Raw genomic sequence first — 17,494 nt, 5'->3', positions numbered from 1 at the left:
TATTATTCAGAGAGCAGATGGGCTGTTTCAGGAGGGCTTGATCAATACTTTTTAAAACTGCATTAGCAGCGGACTAAACTGAAATGTGATGCCATCTTTTTTATCAGATCTAAGGGGGATATTGCAACATTCACATGCTCTGTATTTTAAAACTGATAAAATCTTGAATACGTTTGTCATAGTACAGTTGTCGCTGTTGCAGAGACTGTTGATGTGAGATAAAAGGGTCATTTTAGTTTATCTGTGTAATACAGCACTATGCTGCTCCTCGTGTGCCTCTCGAATTGCAATCAATACAAACCCAAGTTGCCTAATGGACCGTATCACCACGTTATGCTTTTCTGCTGGAGCGTCTGCGCCCTTTTGTAATGACTCGAATAACTTAAATGACAGTGATTCTAAGGCGTAGAAGTATTGACAGTAAAGGTTTGTCACGTTGTGGCATAAAATGCATTTATTTCCACTTTTACATGAGATGCAGAAGTTTGTCTGAAAAAAAAAAGCCTTCAAAGTAGTTCCTCTGAGCGGACAAATCAGTGCGCTTCAGAGAGCGGCGTCATTTTCGGAAGTAGTGCCGGCGAGAGAGAGAGAGAGAGAGAGAGAGAGAGAGAGACTTCTCTCCGCTGTCAAACTGCGGGTTGAAGTTGCAACATTGCGAACAGCCTTCAAAACTAAAGTGGACACCACTGTCAGAGCAAACTTTACCAGGACATGGATATGACCTAAACTGGCCCATATCTGATGAAAGAAGGTAACCTACGGACGTCGTTCATATTTGTCAATAATTCACTGAAGCTCGCTAGGCTAAAGTAACGTTAGAGTGAAGAGATCTTGATTATTCACCGAGAAAAGTAAGTCAGCGTTACCTGGAATCCGCTAGCTAGATAGTCCGAGTACAGCTTCAACTTCCAAAGCGTGAAAATGTAAATTTTATAGCTAACATATTTATAAGTGAACCTTAAATTGTGAAAAGTATCTGAAACTAAAGTAAACGGACCGTCCGCCCCGCTCTGTAACGTTACTGTTAGCTAGCGTTAGCAGGCTAATGCAGGTTAGCTCAGCTCTCTCTCTCTCTCTCTCTCTCTCTCTCTCTCTCTCTCTCTCTCTCTCGGGTCTCGTGATGTTCGGTCATGCTGATATGCTGAAGTGACTGCAGGTAAAATTTATGTCGGTAACACGATTCAGGACTGTTTGAGTTATCAGCAGCGGACGGTTGGGGACGTTAAAAAGTAGAAGTAGTACTTGTGTGATGAAGTTTTGTCACTGCCTGTAAAACTTTGTGCGTTAACGGGACAGCAACGGGGGGAGGAGGAGGAGTGTCTGCCTGTAAGTCTGATGCTTTAACACTGTCGGGACGTGCGAGCTTACTGTCAATAGTGTCTCCTTGACGAGGTTTGTGTCCACTGTTACAGCTCACAGTCCGTCCTGTATTTTCTGGCCGCGCCTGAAACTGAGACACCTTTAGGTTGCAGATCGTGCTGAACAAAGTTAGCCAGCGATTGAAAAAAGAAAGGAAACTTTGTGAGACTCGTATGACTCACGTAGGTGGCGCTGTAAAGTTTTAAACTCGTTCAGATGTTGTTAAAACGGGGACGCGTTGGCGCATACGGTCAGTTACGGTCATGCTTTTTAAATTGAATTGACTCTCATCATATGACAGCAGGCAGCTTGAAGAAGGAAGCAGCAGTTCAGCAGCAGTGTCACCATTAACCAAAGGCCACGGGACACGTTAAGTCAGTGCTCTGTTGACATCCCTATGCACTCATCTCTCTCTCTCTCTCTCTCTCTCTCTCTCTCTCTCTCTCTCTCTCTCTATGTCTCTCTATGTCTCTCATTCTTTATTTCTCCTAGCTCAGCAGGATGATTCCTGTGGTGCCTGAGTCATACACTCATGTCTTGGCTGAGTTTGACTGTTTAGACCCCTTGCTCTCTGCCCTGCGGCTGGACTCGGGCAGACTCAAGGTAGTAAAGCTACTCAACTAACACAGCAGATTTCAATTTTGTGCGCAATTCTCATTATGTGCTTATATTCATATTTAGATTGGTCATTTTCACTCCACATGTATGTCTAGTTCTTTAAAGTTTTAAAGCATGCACTGCTTTCAGTGTGCAGTAACGTGTTTATTATTATACTGTGTTTAAAATTGTCTGTTGGTTTGATTATTTTATGGATATGCTGTGTCATTTTTTTCCATGCGGTCTCTTCCTATTCATCTTTGCCATGTTAATACACAGCGTATACCCCTGGTCAGATTACATGTTCTGTTGATTTTGTAAGTGAAAATAAGTTAAGACATTTTCTACAGAAAACACACTTATATGTGATTCTTTGCTGCAAATCATTTCTTTTTATTTGTTGAGCTCAGTGTATTGTAAAAAAAAAAAAAAAAAAAGACAAAATATAAAATGTGCCATGACTTCTGCACAGGTTGCATTTATGTTTTATTGTTTTCCCAATATGTTAAATGTAGCAGTAGATAGGAATTGCAATAGTTATTTTCACTTTGACAATTAGCAAAATATCTGAGACATGGGCTCTTGAGCTTTTGAATTAAAAGCCCATAGATTCCAATCCAGTGGTGATGTAGGTTGGATGCTTACAGTATGTGTTCCATATTTTTCCTTTGTTACTTTGTGTGTCTGTGTGTGCGTTCGTGTGTATGTGTGTGTTAGTGCACATGTATTGCAGTGTCTAGGAAATGGCTTGCACTTGGCACCTCAGCAGGAGGGCTGCACCTCATCCAGAGAGATGGCTGGAAACAGAGACTCATCCTAACACACAAGGTGGTCACATTGTCCTCACAAAGTGTTTAAAGTTTGAATGTTATGGGAAAATAATGAGAAATAATAAAGTACTTTTTCCCTCTCAGGAGGGCTCTATTACTCAGGTAGCATGTTGCCCACATGATGAAGACTTTATTGCTGTGGCAACAAGGTACTCCATCTTATCCTCTGTGCTCTACATTAGTTATGTTCAGATAGACTGTTAATATTCCTGAACGTAGTTTGCATTTGGATTGTGTATATGTGTTTTGAGTGTAGTTCTGTGTATGTTTATGGTGCTTATTTATTTCAGTGAGGGTCTTGTGGTGGTGTGGGAGCTGCAGTTGGAGAGGCGGGGACGTCCTGAGCGTGCATGTGTGTCATGGGAGCACCGTGGACAGGCCATAACAGCTCTGTGCTGGGATACAGCAGCTCTCCGTGTCTTCATTGGAGACATGGGTGGGAAAGTGTCCTTTCTACGTGCTGGATCCTCTAAACTTGGCAAGGTATAAAAGGGCATCCTAATACTTCGCCATTTAACTTTCAGCTTTTAGATTTATCTTGAACAAGCTTTCGGTACTAAAATTTGATTGGCTGAGCCACTTTTGAAGCCTTTGTAAATTACACATTGTACAAATGATCGCACACATCATATAAATTCTGAGTTAATGTGTCAAGTTTAAGAAACTTTGCACTGTCAATGGATAAATCTTTTTTATTTGTTATGCTGCTGGACAAGCATAAGCTACTGGGAATGACATGGAGAAAAAATGTGAACTGTTATTATTATTGATACATTATTAATAATTAATGAAGTGATTTGAATTTATTAAAAAGTGTTTTTTTAAATCATTTTGCATTGTGTGGCCAATTTATAACATCAATAAGCCGTTTTTGCGTAATGCTTAATAAAGCCCTTTAACTGTGTTAATATCATCATAATACACAACCTTTTATTGTTTGTTGCTTTAAAGGGAAATTCCAATCATTTCTCAACATGATGGAAACAAAGTCAGTAAGAATGTTTCAATGTGAATTGCTGTGTTCTAGAGTCAGAGTCCAGCAGTGTTCTAGGAATCAGAGATTCTGAAACATTGAATGTCTAAAAGCTGCCTCACTGGAGCACAAAATGGTGGCTCATATATTGGCTGAAGCCAAAAGCACAAAAAATACAAAAACATCTTTAAAAATACGATTATTGCAGATGGCGAAATAATACCCAAAGCACAGTCGTGGGCTGGAGGTTAGGGATCTGGCCCTGTGACCGGAAGGTTGCCGGTTTGATCCCCAGCACCGACAGTCCATGACTGAGCAAGACACCTAACCCCCATTGCTCCCCGTGTGCCGTGGATAGGGCTGCCTGCCGCTCCGGGCAAGTGTGCTCACTGCCCACTAGTGTGTGTGTATGTGGTGTTTCACTTCACGGATGGGTTAAATGCAGAGGTAGAATTTCCCCGTTTGTGGGATTAAAAAAAGTATCACTTAACATACTGAACTCAAAAGCAGTGTAGGTTCACTGCTGAACTGCTAAATCATTTCACGTCAAGCCACTTTGAATGGCTGTTTTCATCAGAGTGATTGAATTAAAGAATTCCTCTTTAAGTTGACATATTCAGATGATTGCCTAATGTTGACCTTTACACAGCAAGCGTTTAAAAGGATTCTGTTTGTGTGAGTGTTAGCATGTATGGTTGTGTTCATGTATACGTTTCTGCAGGGTACAGCGTTTGTGATCTTCCCAGTTCAAACCGTCACCACTGTAGACTCCCGTGTGGTGCAGCTGGGATACCTGGAAGGTCGTCTGCTGGTCTCTTCACTCAGCCGCTGCTATCTCTGTGATACTGAAAGGTGTGTGTATTTAGGATGGTTGCGTTTTCATTAGTGTGTTTTTGAGCAAATCCCATCATAAGGTAATAAGTCATTCTCAGATAATGTTTAAATACTTTGTCTCAGAGAGAAGTTTTGGCGAGTGGGCAATAAGGAGCGTGACGGAGAGTATGGAGCATGTTTTTGCCCGCAGCAGCAGCAGGCTGGGCTGAGGGGGGTGACAGGAGCCACCAGCCACCTGCTGTTCTGTGCTCGGCCAGGTTCGCGTGTCTGGGAGGCCAACTTCAACGGAGAGGTGCTCAGTACTCATCAGTTCAAACAGCTACTCGCCTGCCCTGCGTTGCCTCTCATCTCGTACAAGTAAGTGTTTCTGGATCTTTGCATGTCTGTGGCACAAAGTAGAAGGAGTAGTTATTGATGTTTACTGAGAAAAAATGAAATACAGGTTCCTAGATAGAAGTAATTAAATTAAAATTAATGGGTAAAGTAGTGGACACAAAGCACACAATGAATCTGGTAATAACGTGCACATCCTTGAAGCTGACTTTGCCCTGAATAATTTCTGAGTATTTTTGTTGATGTTGATTATATTTTTTTTGTTCTTGCTGTGTTTAGGAGTGAGCCACAGTATAACCCAGGACAGAAGAGTTCTCAGTCTTTAGCTTTTCCTCGACTACTTCACTTTGGGTAACAAAGAACTGATGAATATATCGCTGTTGTCGGAACAAAACCTTGTGTCTCCAAAAGGATGACTTTGTAGGAGAAGGGAAAAACATAATCTACTTTTAATGTAAGTCAGTGGAACCTGATTTTTTTCCAAATAATTCTGAGCCATTTCTTGTGTTCCATTCCTCACGAAATTTACACAGAATGTAAAGAACAACAGGCATTTTCAAATGGTCAAAAACTGAAGAACAACAAAAATGGAGATGCAAAGTTTTGTTCTGACAACAGTCACATAAAATATTAATTATATAATGATATAATATATATCTACACTGTCTTTTTTATCTAGCAGTATCTGAGCTCAGAACTGTCTTTCTCTCTAACGTATCGGTAACTAGCAAAGATACTTTCTCTAGATAGACAAAGCACTTCTTGTAAGTCACTCTGGATAAGAGCGTCTGCTAAATGCTGTAAATGTAAACGTGTGTGTGTGTGTGTGTGTGTGTGTGTGTGTGTGTGTGTGTGTGTGTGTGTGTGTGTGTGTGTGTGTATATATATGTGTGTGTGTGTGTGTGTGTGTGTGTGTGTGTGTATGTATGTATGTATAGAATGATTGCCTAAGATGTTTCAAGTGCACTAGTGAAATTAATAAAATTCTTGTCTGTGTAAAATTGAGGTTCATTTTTGACTGAACAGGGTAAATGGACTTTTATGAGCTTTAAATAAGCTTTTGTGTGTTTGTGTTACAGTGATCTGAACCTCCTGACATGGACAGATTCTGCTATTTATATCTTTACTCCCCAGAGTGGACAAGTGTTGCTGTGGACCGAAGTCAAAGGTCAGAAATAGTGTGCAGGAATGGCCAGTGCTTCTGTAATCTGTAAAATTAGTATATTTTTGATCATTACTTGGCAGCTGAACTTACACCAGGTGTGAAGAGCACTTTTCATTAGGGTTTATTAAACCGCTAGCTTAATGTGTGATTACTTACCAAAGAAACATTATTATGCTTGTAAACTGTGCAGCTCAATTCTGCCCTCTATTAGACAGTCAAGTACGGTTCACATGTTTTAGAAACTTTCTTTAACTTAGTATTTAATTAAAACTCTGTCTCTTTAGTGTTTCTTTTTAACTTGATTTGTCATTCTTTTGTCTATTATTGTGAAACATAATCACCTGCCTGTAAAGCATTTTGGGCTGCTACCAGTATGAAACGTGCTCTATGAACAACTGTATTATTTTTTATTGTTGTTATTATTATTATTATTATTATTAATATTATTATTATTATAATATAGTTTTTGGTACAGTTTCCCAGGTACATTTTTCACGGCTATTTTTCAGCTACTATTTTTTTCAAGCTTCATCCTTGTATAATTATCAGATGCTTGTATCCAGAGTAATTTGAACTGATATGTGAATGTAATGTCTTGCCCAGTGGAATTGTTTCTGCCTTTGTGCTTTTAGTTTTTGAATGGGGGGATCAGACTATGCTAATCTAACCATTTCTAACAGTAACTCTACTCACCGTCACCTTAGTGTCATTATAAAAAAATTAATGTCATCTTGTGAACTAAGACAACTTTTTGTATTCCAAGGGCTCTACATGTGTTGAAACAGAATATAACTAAAATTATAATAATATCACTAATAGTATTGTTAGTATGAGTGCTATGATTTAATATTTGATTGTAATTATTTCATACAGCAGTACTATTTTTGGATCCAAAATATTACAATTTTACTGTATCTATCTATCTATCTATCTATCTATCTATCTATCTATCTATCTATCTATCTATCTATCTATCTATCTATCTATTTATTTATTTATTTATTTATGCTGCCAGTTATTTTCATGTCGATGACTGTTGTTCAAACACTGATGACATCACTGTTTGTTGGTGCAAATGTTTTCTTCTGTCTTCCTAATCTCGGCCACCCTAGATATAGTAGACATTGCGGTGTTCCGTAGCGAGCTATATTGTCTCCATGGCGATGGGCACTTGTCTCACCTGTCGTTGTTGCCTGCTGAACGCTGTGTGGAGAGATTGATGAGGCGAGAGAGCTGGACACTGGCTGCCACTGTCTGCTGCATGTTCCAGCACGCTATAGTGGCATGCAGGGTACGCACACTTACGCATGATTGTACAGTCTTACATCAGTCTTGACCCTTTCACACTCTCCTAACATACCACCCAGGATATGTTGGTACAGTTTGCTTCCTGTGAAAAAACACACAGGCACAGATCTATACACATATTTTTGTGTTTTTCTTTCTGTTTCTCTTTCATTTTTGCTCACTTTTCACCCTCAGGCAAGAAAGTCTATCCCCACTGACCGCCTGGAACATCTCAAGTCCCAGCTTAGCTCCACCTCCCAGCAGCAGCTGATCAGCCAGCTGGATGAAGTTATCAGCAAGTTGGAGCCTTTAGACTCTGCCTGCAGCAGTCGCAGAAGCAGCATCTCTTCTCACGTGAGCCTGGTAGTTGACAACGCAGGGTCAAATTTAATCAAGCTAATACCTAACCAGTTTTACTATATGTACTTGTCAGCAAAGCAGGATCCTCAGTGTAATTGTTGACTCAGAGTTTATCTTAATTATATCTTTATCGCATAACTAAATGATATAGATGTGTCATTTTAGAACATAAGCATTTACAGTTTCAATATAAGATGACAGTCTTTTACGGATATTATAAAGATGCAGAGTGAGGTACGCATTGATAAACGTCTGAATAATCAGTGATGTTGAGAGCATGGTTGACTCTAATAGGAATACATCTTCTCCATTAGGAAAGCTTCAGTGTGCTGGATTGTGGCATATACCGTGTCATCAGCCGTAGAGGCAGCCAGTCTGATGAGGACACTAGTTCCCTCATTAGCCAGTCAATGCTGGAGGAGGAAAGGCTCAAGGAGTTTAACTTTGCTCAGGAAGAGGAGCAGGGGGAGCATGGTAAGAGGGAGACAGACAGAGAGCAGACACTAACAAAAATCGAAGAACAGGATCTACACCATCAGATTTAGCGGAAAGCTTTTTATGTGTCTGTAATGTAAAAAGCACAAGGTGCTTCAGAAGATACAATGTGACTAACAGTGTCTTGTCCCAGGAATCTGTAGGTTCATTTGTATTGTGGATCAAAAAGGGTTTTTTTATTTAAAAAAAAATAAAAAAAGATTTTATTTTACACACTTGAGTAACTGCCCAAGATTGCCTTGTAGACTGTGTACTTTGTATGGTATCAGAACTGTGAGTCCTGTGAGTGAAAGGTGAGAACGTGAAATAAAAAAAAACCTGAAAGCCCTTTAAAGGTCAGTTTGCTGTTCATTTCAGCAGTCTAGCAGTCCACACGATCATCTCTTACAAAGCACAGCGTTTGTGTTCAGGCAGTTTTTGCATGACAGAATATTTTTAATCACGTGAATTATTTCTTATTTTGTTTTGTGAATCACCTTCTTTTTTTTTTTTTCTCTCCACATTTCTTTTATTCCACTCATGTTTGTTATGTCATCCGCTCTCCTTTTCTTTCATTTATTATATTCCCTTTGGCTGTTCTTTGATTTATTCTGAGCCGATTCATTCCCTCACCCCTGCTTTTTATATTTATGCCCCTACGCTCTAATTTTATGTGTCTTACATACTTTCACTCCTTTCTCATCTTTTCATTTCATCTTTTTTTTCTCTGTTTCTCTTCTGCCTTTGTCTTTTTTCCATTCACATTCAGACTCTCAGTCATGTGTGCGTATAGAGGGGGATAAATCAGATCTCGGCCTACAGTTTCATCTGCCACTCTCATTCCGCCCCAAACCACCACGCATGGCCCTGCAGGCTGTTAAAGACAGGTATTCTAACTGAATCATATGCACAAAATTTCTGCTGCATTCCACACCCCATTTACAGGAAGGTTACGACTCAGTAAGGCACTAGTTCAGAGATGGCCCCTAGAAAGTTCAGGCATGATTGTGCTATATTAGCTTAGTCCAGGTGAACACACAAACACACCCTCAGTATTCATACAATATAATTATCAAACAGATCTACCCAAATAGATAAAAATCTGGTCTATTTCTATGGTAGACGTTTAGTTACACATTCATAAAAAGACTCATCTAGACAAGATCCCCTTTTTTTTGGCCAGCTGAAGAGGAAGTGAAACTAAACAGGCTTATTAGTGCAGAAAAAGTACCTGGCTAAAAGTAGATTACTTCTGTATTGTAACTTCCTCTTTCGAGATGGCTGCTGGATTTAGAAAGAGCCACCCCCTTCACTTTTTTTCATTTCACATTGCTTCATTCCATATGAACGGTATGTTTGTTTTTCAGTCCTGTAGTTTCTGTGTTATTCTTACATTGTCTTTATCAAATTTGCACTTCATGTTTACATTTACGTATTTGTAATGGTGCCCTGATTATGATTGTATTAGTTTGGTTTGTAGTGTGAGTCTTAACTTTGTTTCTTTAAGTCCTCTTTGGAACCTTTGAATGAATAGTGGTGAAATCATATTTTGTGTTTGTATGTTTGCATTTAACAGTGTGTCAAGCTTTGTGAAAAAGACCACAGAGAAGATCAACACTCTGCAAATGAACTCTGACCTTTGGACCCGACCTGAGCATAGGGAGAGCGGGCACGGAGAAATCACAGCCTCACCTGCCCCATTCCCAGATGAAGTGGACAATGAGTATGTTTCTTTATGGTGATCTTCAATTGCATAATGATACCTGTTCAGTGTAATCACTGACCTAATTAACTTTGTCTTCCAACCTCAGATCTATTGTTGACCATGCGGAGAATGATCTGCAGGAGCTGAGGGCAGCAACAGAGAAGGCCATGTGAGTACTAGCCAGTGATGAAACTGAGAAATGTAGTGTTTTTCAAAAGTGTGTCTAAACATAGCGTTGAAATCAAGTCCCCTCTCAACAGGGAGTCACCTTTACATGTCCAGAATCCTGGCCAAAACTAAATACAGTTCTCTTTTCTCCCTCTGTCCCTTTCTCTCTCTATCTCCCTTTAGCTTACAGATCCAGGACCCTCTAGTTCTTTTGGAACCTGGATGCCTGACAGAGGTTCTCTTAGAGTGGGTCCCTGTTCTAGAGAGGGTCCTGGGACCAGAGGACCATGTGGACAGAGGAGATAATAGAGAGAAGAAGGAGGAGAAGAAGAGTTTGGAAATGGAAGATGAAGATGCAGACACTCAGTCATGCTCCACCTTCTCTCAGTCTGACAGTGCAGAACAAGACCACACCTCAGCACTTCAGAAGGGAGAAAGCCTTACCGATAACAGCCTCAGTTCTGTCCCTCCTGCTCCGGTGTTCTCGTCACCCTTGACAGCTCAGGTGAAATTGATTCAGCCGCATTTGCCCTCTGACCTCCAGGATAACCTCACTCAGCTTGCCTGTCTTTACTTGGACATGGGCTGCCCGGGTGGAGCAGGTGATGGAGGAGTGGAGAAAGTGTGTGTTTTTCTGCAGACGTTCTTTTTCCTCCTGGATAAGGAGAGAGTCAGGAGGATGTGTATGTTGAGGTACAGAGAGCAACCAGATGTCTTAAAGGCGTATATTGCCGGCATGATGGGTTAGTATCTTTTTTTCTACATAAAAAGTGATTTGTTAAATAACAACACAGTTATGTGTCCACTCTTTGAACACTGCATATTTCATGTTGCATTACATCTTGTTTCATATTAAAAGTAACAAAATGTGTTTTTTTAACACACAGATGTATGTAGTTAAGGACAGAATGTGTTATTTTCAAGATTAAGATTAAGACAGTGTGTTGTTTGTAAGAGTGTAGTATCCATATTCACTGTTTACACACAATTACATATGGGTGGGCAGTATGATAGTATTATTGTTATAAATTATGTCAAAATCTTGGCCAGTTTTTCTGGCCATATCATGGATGTCACCAGTGCTTAAACTTCAATTTATTCAGAATATTCGTGCAAAATCATTGTTTTTATCGTTTTTGATAGTATTATTAAATATGGCCGTATTGATGATTTTTTTGTATGTTCCACCTCAGAAAAAGTAACCATGCGTGGAGATGCATATGGTGTATTGTGAAAATGTCTTGTTGTGTCATGATGTTTTATTTTTGCCATGTCACCCATCCTTAGTATTATACACTATTTACTATTACAGAAAAGGACCAGTTATTTAATTAGTTTTGCTTGACCTTTAAAATAAAATTGTTCTCAATTCAAGCATCTTACCAGAACGTAGGACAATGAAGTCTCTCGGAACTCTGCCTCATGTAATTTAGCTAATTTTTTTAATGAATAGCAAGTTTTACAAGCATGTGCCATTCATAGTACATACGCAGGCAGCAGTAAGATTAGTTAAGTTCAGATCCACAAAGTTTTACACATAATAATAAATCTGGTCATTTTTTTCTCCCTGCTTAAGGTCAGAATTTCCTTTTTGTTACATTTTAAAAATGTATTTGTACAGTGTAGTAGCACTACTATGTTTACATATACATATGCAAAGCACATTTCCATAAACATTAGTGGTTAGTTAGCACGTTTCATTGGACCTTAGTAGTTAGTTCATCAGGTGTCATCAGAGAGTGCCAAACCGGTTGACTGCTGAGCAGTGGAATGTTCCTTTCCCTGTCCAAGTAATTGCTTTGTGTATACGTGTCGTCAGAGTTCACCCGGGGCAGTAAGGTGGTGGAAGTAATCCAGAAAGGAGACTTGCTGAAGTCACTGCGCAGTCTAAGAGAGCTGCAGCCCTGGAATGCTCCCATGCTTCTGTCTCATCTTTACAGGCAAGTTATATGTGCAAACACGTACTACATCACACTTGATTCAGTTGGCATTGGAGCAGGGCTATAATAGTAAAGGGATCTCCAATAAGAAAGACAAAATTTAACTTGATAAATAAAATAAGTATTTTCTGTCCAAACGAGTGCCCTCGCATGAGATGACTAGTCAAATTTTCATTGTATTCAACATTAGATTTTTTTCCCTTGAATATACTATTAACTCACCCAGAAACTATACAATATAATGCACTGAGCCACACCACTTTGGTTTTAAACTGCATGTGCTTTGAGTACTTCTTAAACTTCAGCCATGAACACACAGAAAATAAATGTTAGCAGTCATTGTATAATTTGGCAGAGATTTAATTTAAGGCTGTTTAGAACATGTGATGGAGAATGTTTTAAAATAGCCTGCGTCATCATGTGATTACACCTGTACACATTTTGCATAATATGTGACCAGAGTTTTACCTTTTGATTTGAATCATGATTTTATTTCACTTGCTATGGAACATACCAAACCTGCCTGCTAAATGAATTAGTTTCACTGCCAGAGTAATATATTGCAATTAATTAACTGAGAAAAGGAAGCCCATTAGACCTCCTTCCCCAGTTGTCTTTGAATCAGCTTTTATGTCATAAAGAGCTTGAAGTGTTTTTCTTTTCTTCTTTAATTTTGTCATTTGATATTGAGTTAAAAGTGCCCTGCCTAAGAATGCTTGTTAAATAACTGCAGGGAGAACCCACACATATACATATTATGACCATAAAATGCATCAGTATACAGGTCACCTCATAGTCAATCCTTCCACTAGGGGACCCTGATTTGTTCTGTACTTAGTGTTGAGTATGGTCACAGGATGCTGCTCCTATTGTTAATTATTTTTTCCATTTATTTATTTGTAATTAAGTCATTTTTTTTGTTCTCTTTTCTCTGTTGTAGACTGTATGAGAAACATGGAGAGGTGGCCGTTCGTGCATACCCTCAGTTCTACCCTACAATCCTTCCCTCTGACGTCATGGCTATGGTCCAACCCAGTCACTTTTTGCCCTACCTAGACAATCTCATTCAGTCCCAAGTTGAGGAACAAAGGTATTCATAACAAATTACAGGAGTTAGAAATATTGTCGATGCTTACAGATGTACAGATACCTGCCGGAGTAACTACATTATTGAGTAAATTTATGCATAATTACTTGCACATGCAGTGTACAAGTCCTTTAGAAGCTCTCGCTCTAAAGTATGTGTCCTGACAAGACTGTTTTTCATCCAGTTATACAGGAATGATTTGTTGCACATGTAACCAGTGTAACACATGCTGGCTTGCCATTTCCCTCTCCTACACCAAATCCTAACACAACTGATGTCAGTATTGAGGTGTTTATAAGAGAAGCTACTGAAAGCTGTCTTTCACCACCATTAACAAACTGCCAGATGGTAGAATGTGAGATGTTACTGAGAATGATGTCCATAGACTTGTAGAATCTGTTTAGATCTTTTTTAATAATTTGACATTTTAGAGCCAGCCTCTATTCATATTCCAAAACCATGAGCAGTTTAATAAAATTAACATTTATTCATCAGCAGTTGTTATGCACCATGAGGATATGTTATCATTGCTTAGCTAGTAGTCATTCACACAAGTACATTTGAATTATTTCAAAATTATTTACTAATGCTGCTTCTGCTGAAATGCAATTGATGAATGGTGTAAATAAAAATAAAGTGTCATGTATCACAAAATTACCTATTAGTACATCGCTAGACCAGCTCCTTCAGAACAGACATCTCTTTGTCTCCAGGCTGTCTTTCTTGGGGTCACTCCTTCAGCCTGAAACATTGCGACAAGATTGGCTAGAGCTGGCTCTTACCCATGATGCACCGCAGAGAGAGGATACAATTACAGCCGATGGACAGCCAAAGTATTAATCTGTTATTCTTTAAGTATGTTTTTCCATGTAGACGGAAGAAAACTTCCTTCTGATGTTATTGCTCTTGTTGAAAGGTGGCATTCTCACTACTTTTGCTGGGGCTATGGGCGTCTGTTATCGCTGCTGATCCGCCTGCCTGCTGACCTTGCCTCCAAACAGAAGATGCTTGAGTCGTGTAGAGTACATGGGTGAGTGCAGCAATGTTCCAACTCTCAGGCATAAAATACTACTCAAAAATGAAAAATGTGGGAGAGAGAATTTGTGGGAGAGAGATCCTAGTACTACAAGTTTATGTATGTGAAATGAGTGTTTCTCTAGTATTCAAACAGGGAAAAAGTACAATGTTTGATCAAAGCATTAAATCATTCAAGTTTTTATATTAAGATGCTGTAACTCTGCTCCTGTCTTGTTGAACAGCAGATTGTATCCTCTCACAGGTTCTGGACAGGCTACCTGTATTTGTGCAATGAGCTGCAGCGCCGCACCGAGGCGTTCTCTGCCATTTGTGGACTGGATGACATGAGTCTGCTGGAGGAGCCCAGTGGTAAAAAGCTCTTATATGTAAAATGATTCTCATACTTATAGCATTGCTGTTAGTGATTTCGGACTAGTTGTACCTAATTTTAATTAATGATCTTTATGTATTTTCAAAATAGATTGTTCTGATAGTTTTGTTTGTGGTTCTCTGTAGGTATAGTTCCTCAGACAGTTGAGGAGTGGATGTTATTGATTCAGCTTTGTCAGCAGCACCGCAACAGCAGCAGCCTCTCAGCTTCAGCTGTCACACTTTCATCTTCTGCTGACGCCACCTGTCAGTCCAATGTAAACAAAAGTAACGGCACAAGCAGCGATACCTGCACAAGTGACATGAATGGTAAAGGCATTGATAGTGGGCCTGGTGACCCGTCTAATGATTCAGTGGATTGGAGCAGCCAGGTGAACGTGGAGAAGTTGACATTGTGTCTAGCTCGAGCTGTGGGACCTGATCGGGCTTTAGCAGCTCTGCAGGAGTGTGGAGTGCAGCTGGAGCTCAGCCCCCGTTCTACACTCATGTGTGAGCTTCTGAGAGTGGCAGAGAAGAGGCAGAGGTGAGGGGAGAAAGAGTTTTTGGATGTAGTGACCCCTACAGGTCATCCATCGCTACTGCAGCTATAATGATTATGAGACACAGGCCAGTTTTGCAGACATAGATTAAGCGTAGTCTTGGTCTAAGCTCTGTCAATATTTTATCACTAAAAGTCCCATTAATTTAGGGTCAGGCTTAATCTGAGTCTGTGAAACCAGCCTACAATATTTACAGGCTGTACATCTCCAGTCTATTATGGCTCGTCTTAATTATTCTCACTTTGTCTTTGTTACTCTCTCTCCAGAGCTCTGATTCAGACTATGCTGGAACGGTGTGATCGGTTCCTCTGGTCTCAACATGCCTAATGGAGATTCTCCTCTGGGTCCTCCTCCTCACATCCTCTCTGCTCTCTTCACCACGCAGCAGGATGTTCTGCTTGGAATCTTGCAGTATCTACACTACAGCCTGCCCTCGTTTGTTATGTCAGGGATAATTGATATAATTTTCTCAGTGTTTGAGTGCTGGATCTAATTTTGCCTTTCATTATCCTTTTTTTATTGAATATATGAACAAAAGAGAACTGCTTCTGTATCTGCACTCTTATTCTGAGGTGCTTTATGGTTCCCTGGACCCATTTAAAAACATCTTATGTTGATGGTGCTATTTGTACATACTGTTTTTAATATTTAGTGGCTAAGATCAGATGCACTTTCCCAGTACCACCATATTGCTATTTGCTTCTTCTAATAGGTACTTTGCATGCATCCTAAGATAACACTTACATGTTACTTACATGTCTTTGTTTCAGAATTAGACTTGCATGAATTTATGAATAAGGGTTTGTTTGTATTCGTTGGTTTGTAAAAATTTGTTTGGACCCTTGCAAAGAGTTATGTGTGAAACTACCTGTATAATAGAATGAGCATTCTATAGCAATGACCCATGCAAGCCTGCAATCTTGGATCTTGAATGAATCAGGCAGTATCCCACAAAACAGTTGCCTAACTTTAAGAGGGATTCTACTCTTGCCTTAAGTCATTCTTTTTGTTGTTGACCTACATTTCCTTAAACTATGTAAAGCCTGATCAGGAATTTCTGAAAGTGTGCCATGGTCAGCTAGAGATTAGCTCAGAGTTCAAAGAGGTGGTAAACATTTATTATTAGTTTATTATTATGACAGATTTAAAAGTTTGTTTTCCTGATTTTTTTAAAAGTGTCCTTCACTGCAATATCACAACTTGTCTGATAGTTACAGCAGTTCTTGATCTAGGCTGTGTTTATGACAGTATTAACAATGCATTTTTGTTTCATTTTGTTTCTTAAATAATATATGCTTAGATTTATTTATTTAATTGCATCTAAAGGTATTTTTCTTTGCTAATATATGTGAACATTTGTGAGCCTTAAAAACAATCAACTTTTCATTTGGCCATTAAGATAACCCTCATATAAAGATGCTGTGAACAAGAAAGACTTTTCTTGTGACTAAAACTTCAAGCCTTGTTGGTGACTTGCTGCTTCTTGGAATGTTAGTATTGTGGCAACTGTGGTGAAGATGATAATAAAGATGTCGTCCATAGGAATAATCATATTTATTCATGCATGTTGTGTACAGATGACTCTAAATGTACTGCCACCAATAAATAAATATGTAAGAAAAAGTTTATAAATATTTATTAAGTGCTGAAATACTTCCAACATACAGTATTCTTTGAAATAGTCCATTGAATAAACACTTTCAGGTTGTAATTTATATTTCTCAAAGAGGACACCCCTGTTTTCAGTATTGGAGCCCCCTTTGGCAAGAAGAAGAATAAGTCTTCTTGAGTCTTCCTTCAAGCAGAACCTTTCCACTAGGCAACCAGTATTCTGGACAAAATATCTTGTGTTTTTAAGAACTTCTAAGAATTACCGATCTTCACAATGTCCCCAGATTTCCCAGCGTGATTTATCAAACTCATTCCAAATATATGTGATGTCAGATGTATCTAGGATGACTAATAACTATCCAACAACCACTTGATCTCATCCGACTACAGCATACATTCAACTCTATGCAATATTTTTTATTCAAACAAATGTTTTTATAGGAACAAATAACCAACAGCCCCTTTCCCTTTTCCAGGAAAACCTCTCCTTGTTGATGGGGCTCTCTCCCTGGCCCAGGCTCAATCAGATAGAACTCATACACACCTGGAGAGAAGAGGAGTGATAGACAGCGGATTTGAGAAGAGAAAAAAAAAGTAAGTTCTGAAGGACTGATAAGAGCATGAATTCAAATTGGAAAGTGAGGACTGCCAGTGATGTCAGAGAGTGGATTCCAGCCTGGTGCTTCTTTAAAGGTTTTGATTGTTCTTGCTGAGCTCCTACATTTGACTCAATGATAGGAAAGGTTAAATATGCTTTTGTGCTAACTGATCGTCGGGCCTTTGAAACTAAACCTTTCCTCAATGACATACTGACCTACAGAAGAG

The 17,494-nt window shown here is 39.3% G+C and overlaps 1 protein-coding gene across 5 annotated transcripts; it reads left to right on the top strand.

Moving 5' to 3' along the window:
- The first annotated feature begins 599 nt into the window (after positions 1-599).
- On the top strand, positions 600-16,690 carry hps5 (HPS5 biogenesis of lysosomal organelles complex 2 subunit 2). 5 transcript variants are annotated; one of them, XM_017701220.1, is made up of 23 exons: positions 600-751; positions 1,857-1,962; positions 2,674-2,784; positions 2,871-2,935; positions 3,077-3,269; positions 4,481-4,611; positions 4,717-4,950; positions 5,206-5,277; positions 6,006-6,094; positions 7,204-7,382; positions 7,574-7,741; positions 8,053-8,212; positions 8,982-9,099; positions 9,789-9,935; positions 10,024-10,086; positions 10,269-10,828; positions 11,905-12,025; positions 12,966-13,115; positions 13,826-13,945; positions 14,029-14,142; positions 14,392-14,498; positions 14,646-15,042; positions 15,325-16,690. In XM_017701220.1, exons 2-23 carry the CDS (start codon positions 1,861-1,863, stop codon positions 15,383-15,385), a joined length of 3,462 nt encoding a protein of 1,153 aa, XP_017556709.1. In that variant the 5' UTR covers positions 600-751; positions 1,857-1,860; the 3' UTR covers positions 15,386-16,690. The 5 variants fall into 5 exon arrangements, with proteins under 5 accessions (XP_017556709.1, XP_017556712.1, XP_017556708.1 ...); XM_017701223.1 differs by having other exon boundaries at positions 1,852-1,962; positions 7,574-7,732; XM_017701219.1 differs by having other exon boundaries at positions 1,852-1,962.
- Positions 16,691-17,494: the final 804 nt, after the last annotated feature.

The sequence above is a fragment of the Pygocentrus nattereri genome, chromosome 11 (genome assembly GCF_015220715.1).
Source record: "Pygocentrus nattereri isolate fPygNat1 chromosome 11, fPygNat1.pri, whole genome shotgun sequence".
Classification (NCBI taxonomy): Eukaryota; Metazoa; Chordata; class Actinopteri; order Characiformes; family Serrasalmidae; genus Pygocentrus; species Pygocentrus nattereri.
Note: the sequence above shows the minus strand (reverse complement) of the source record. Positions and strands in the feature narration are given on the sequence as shown.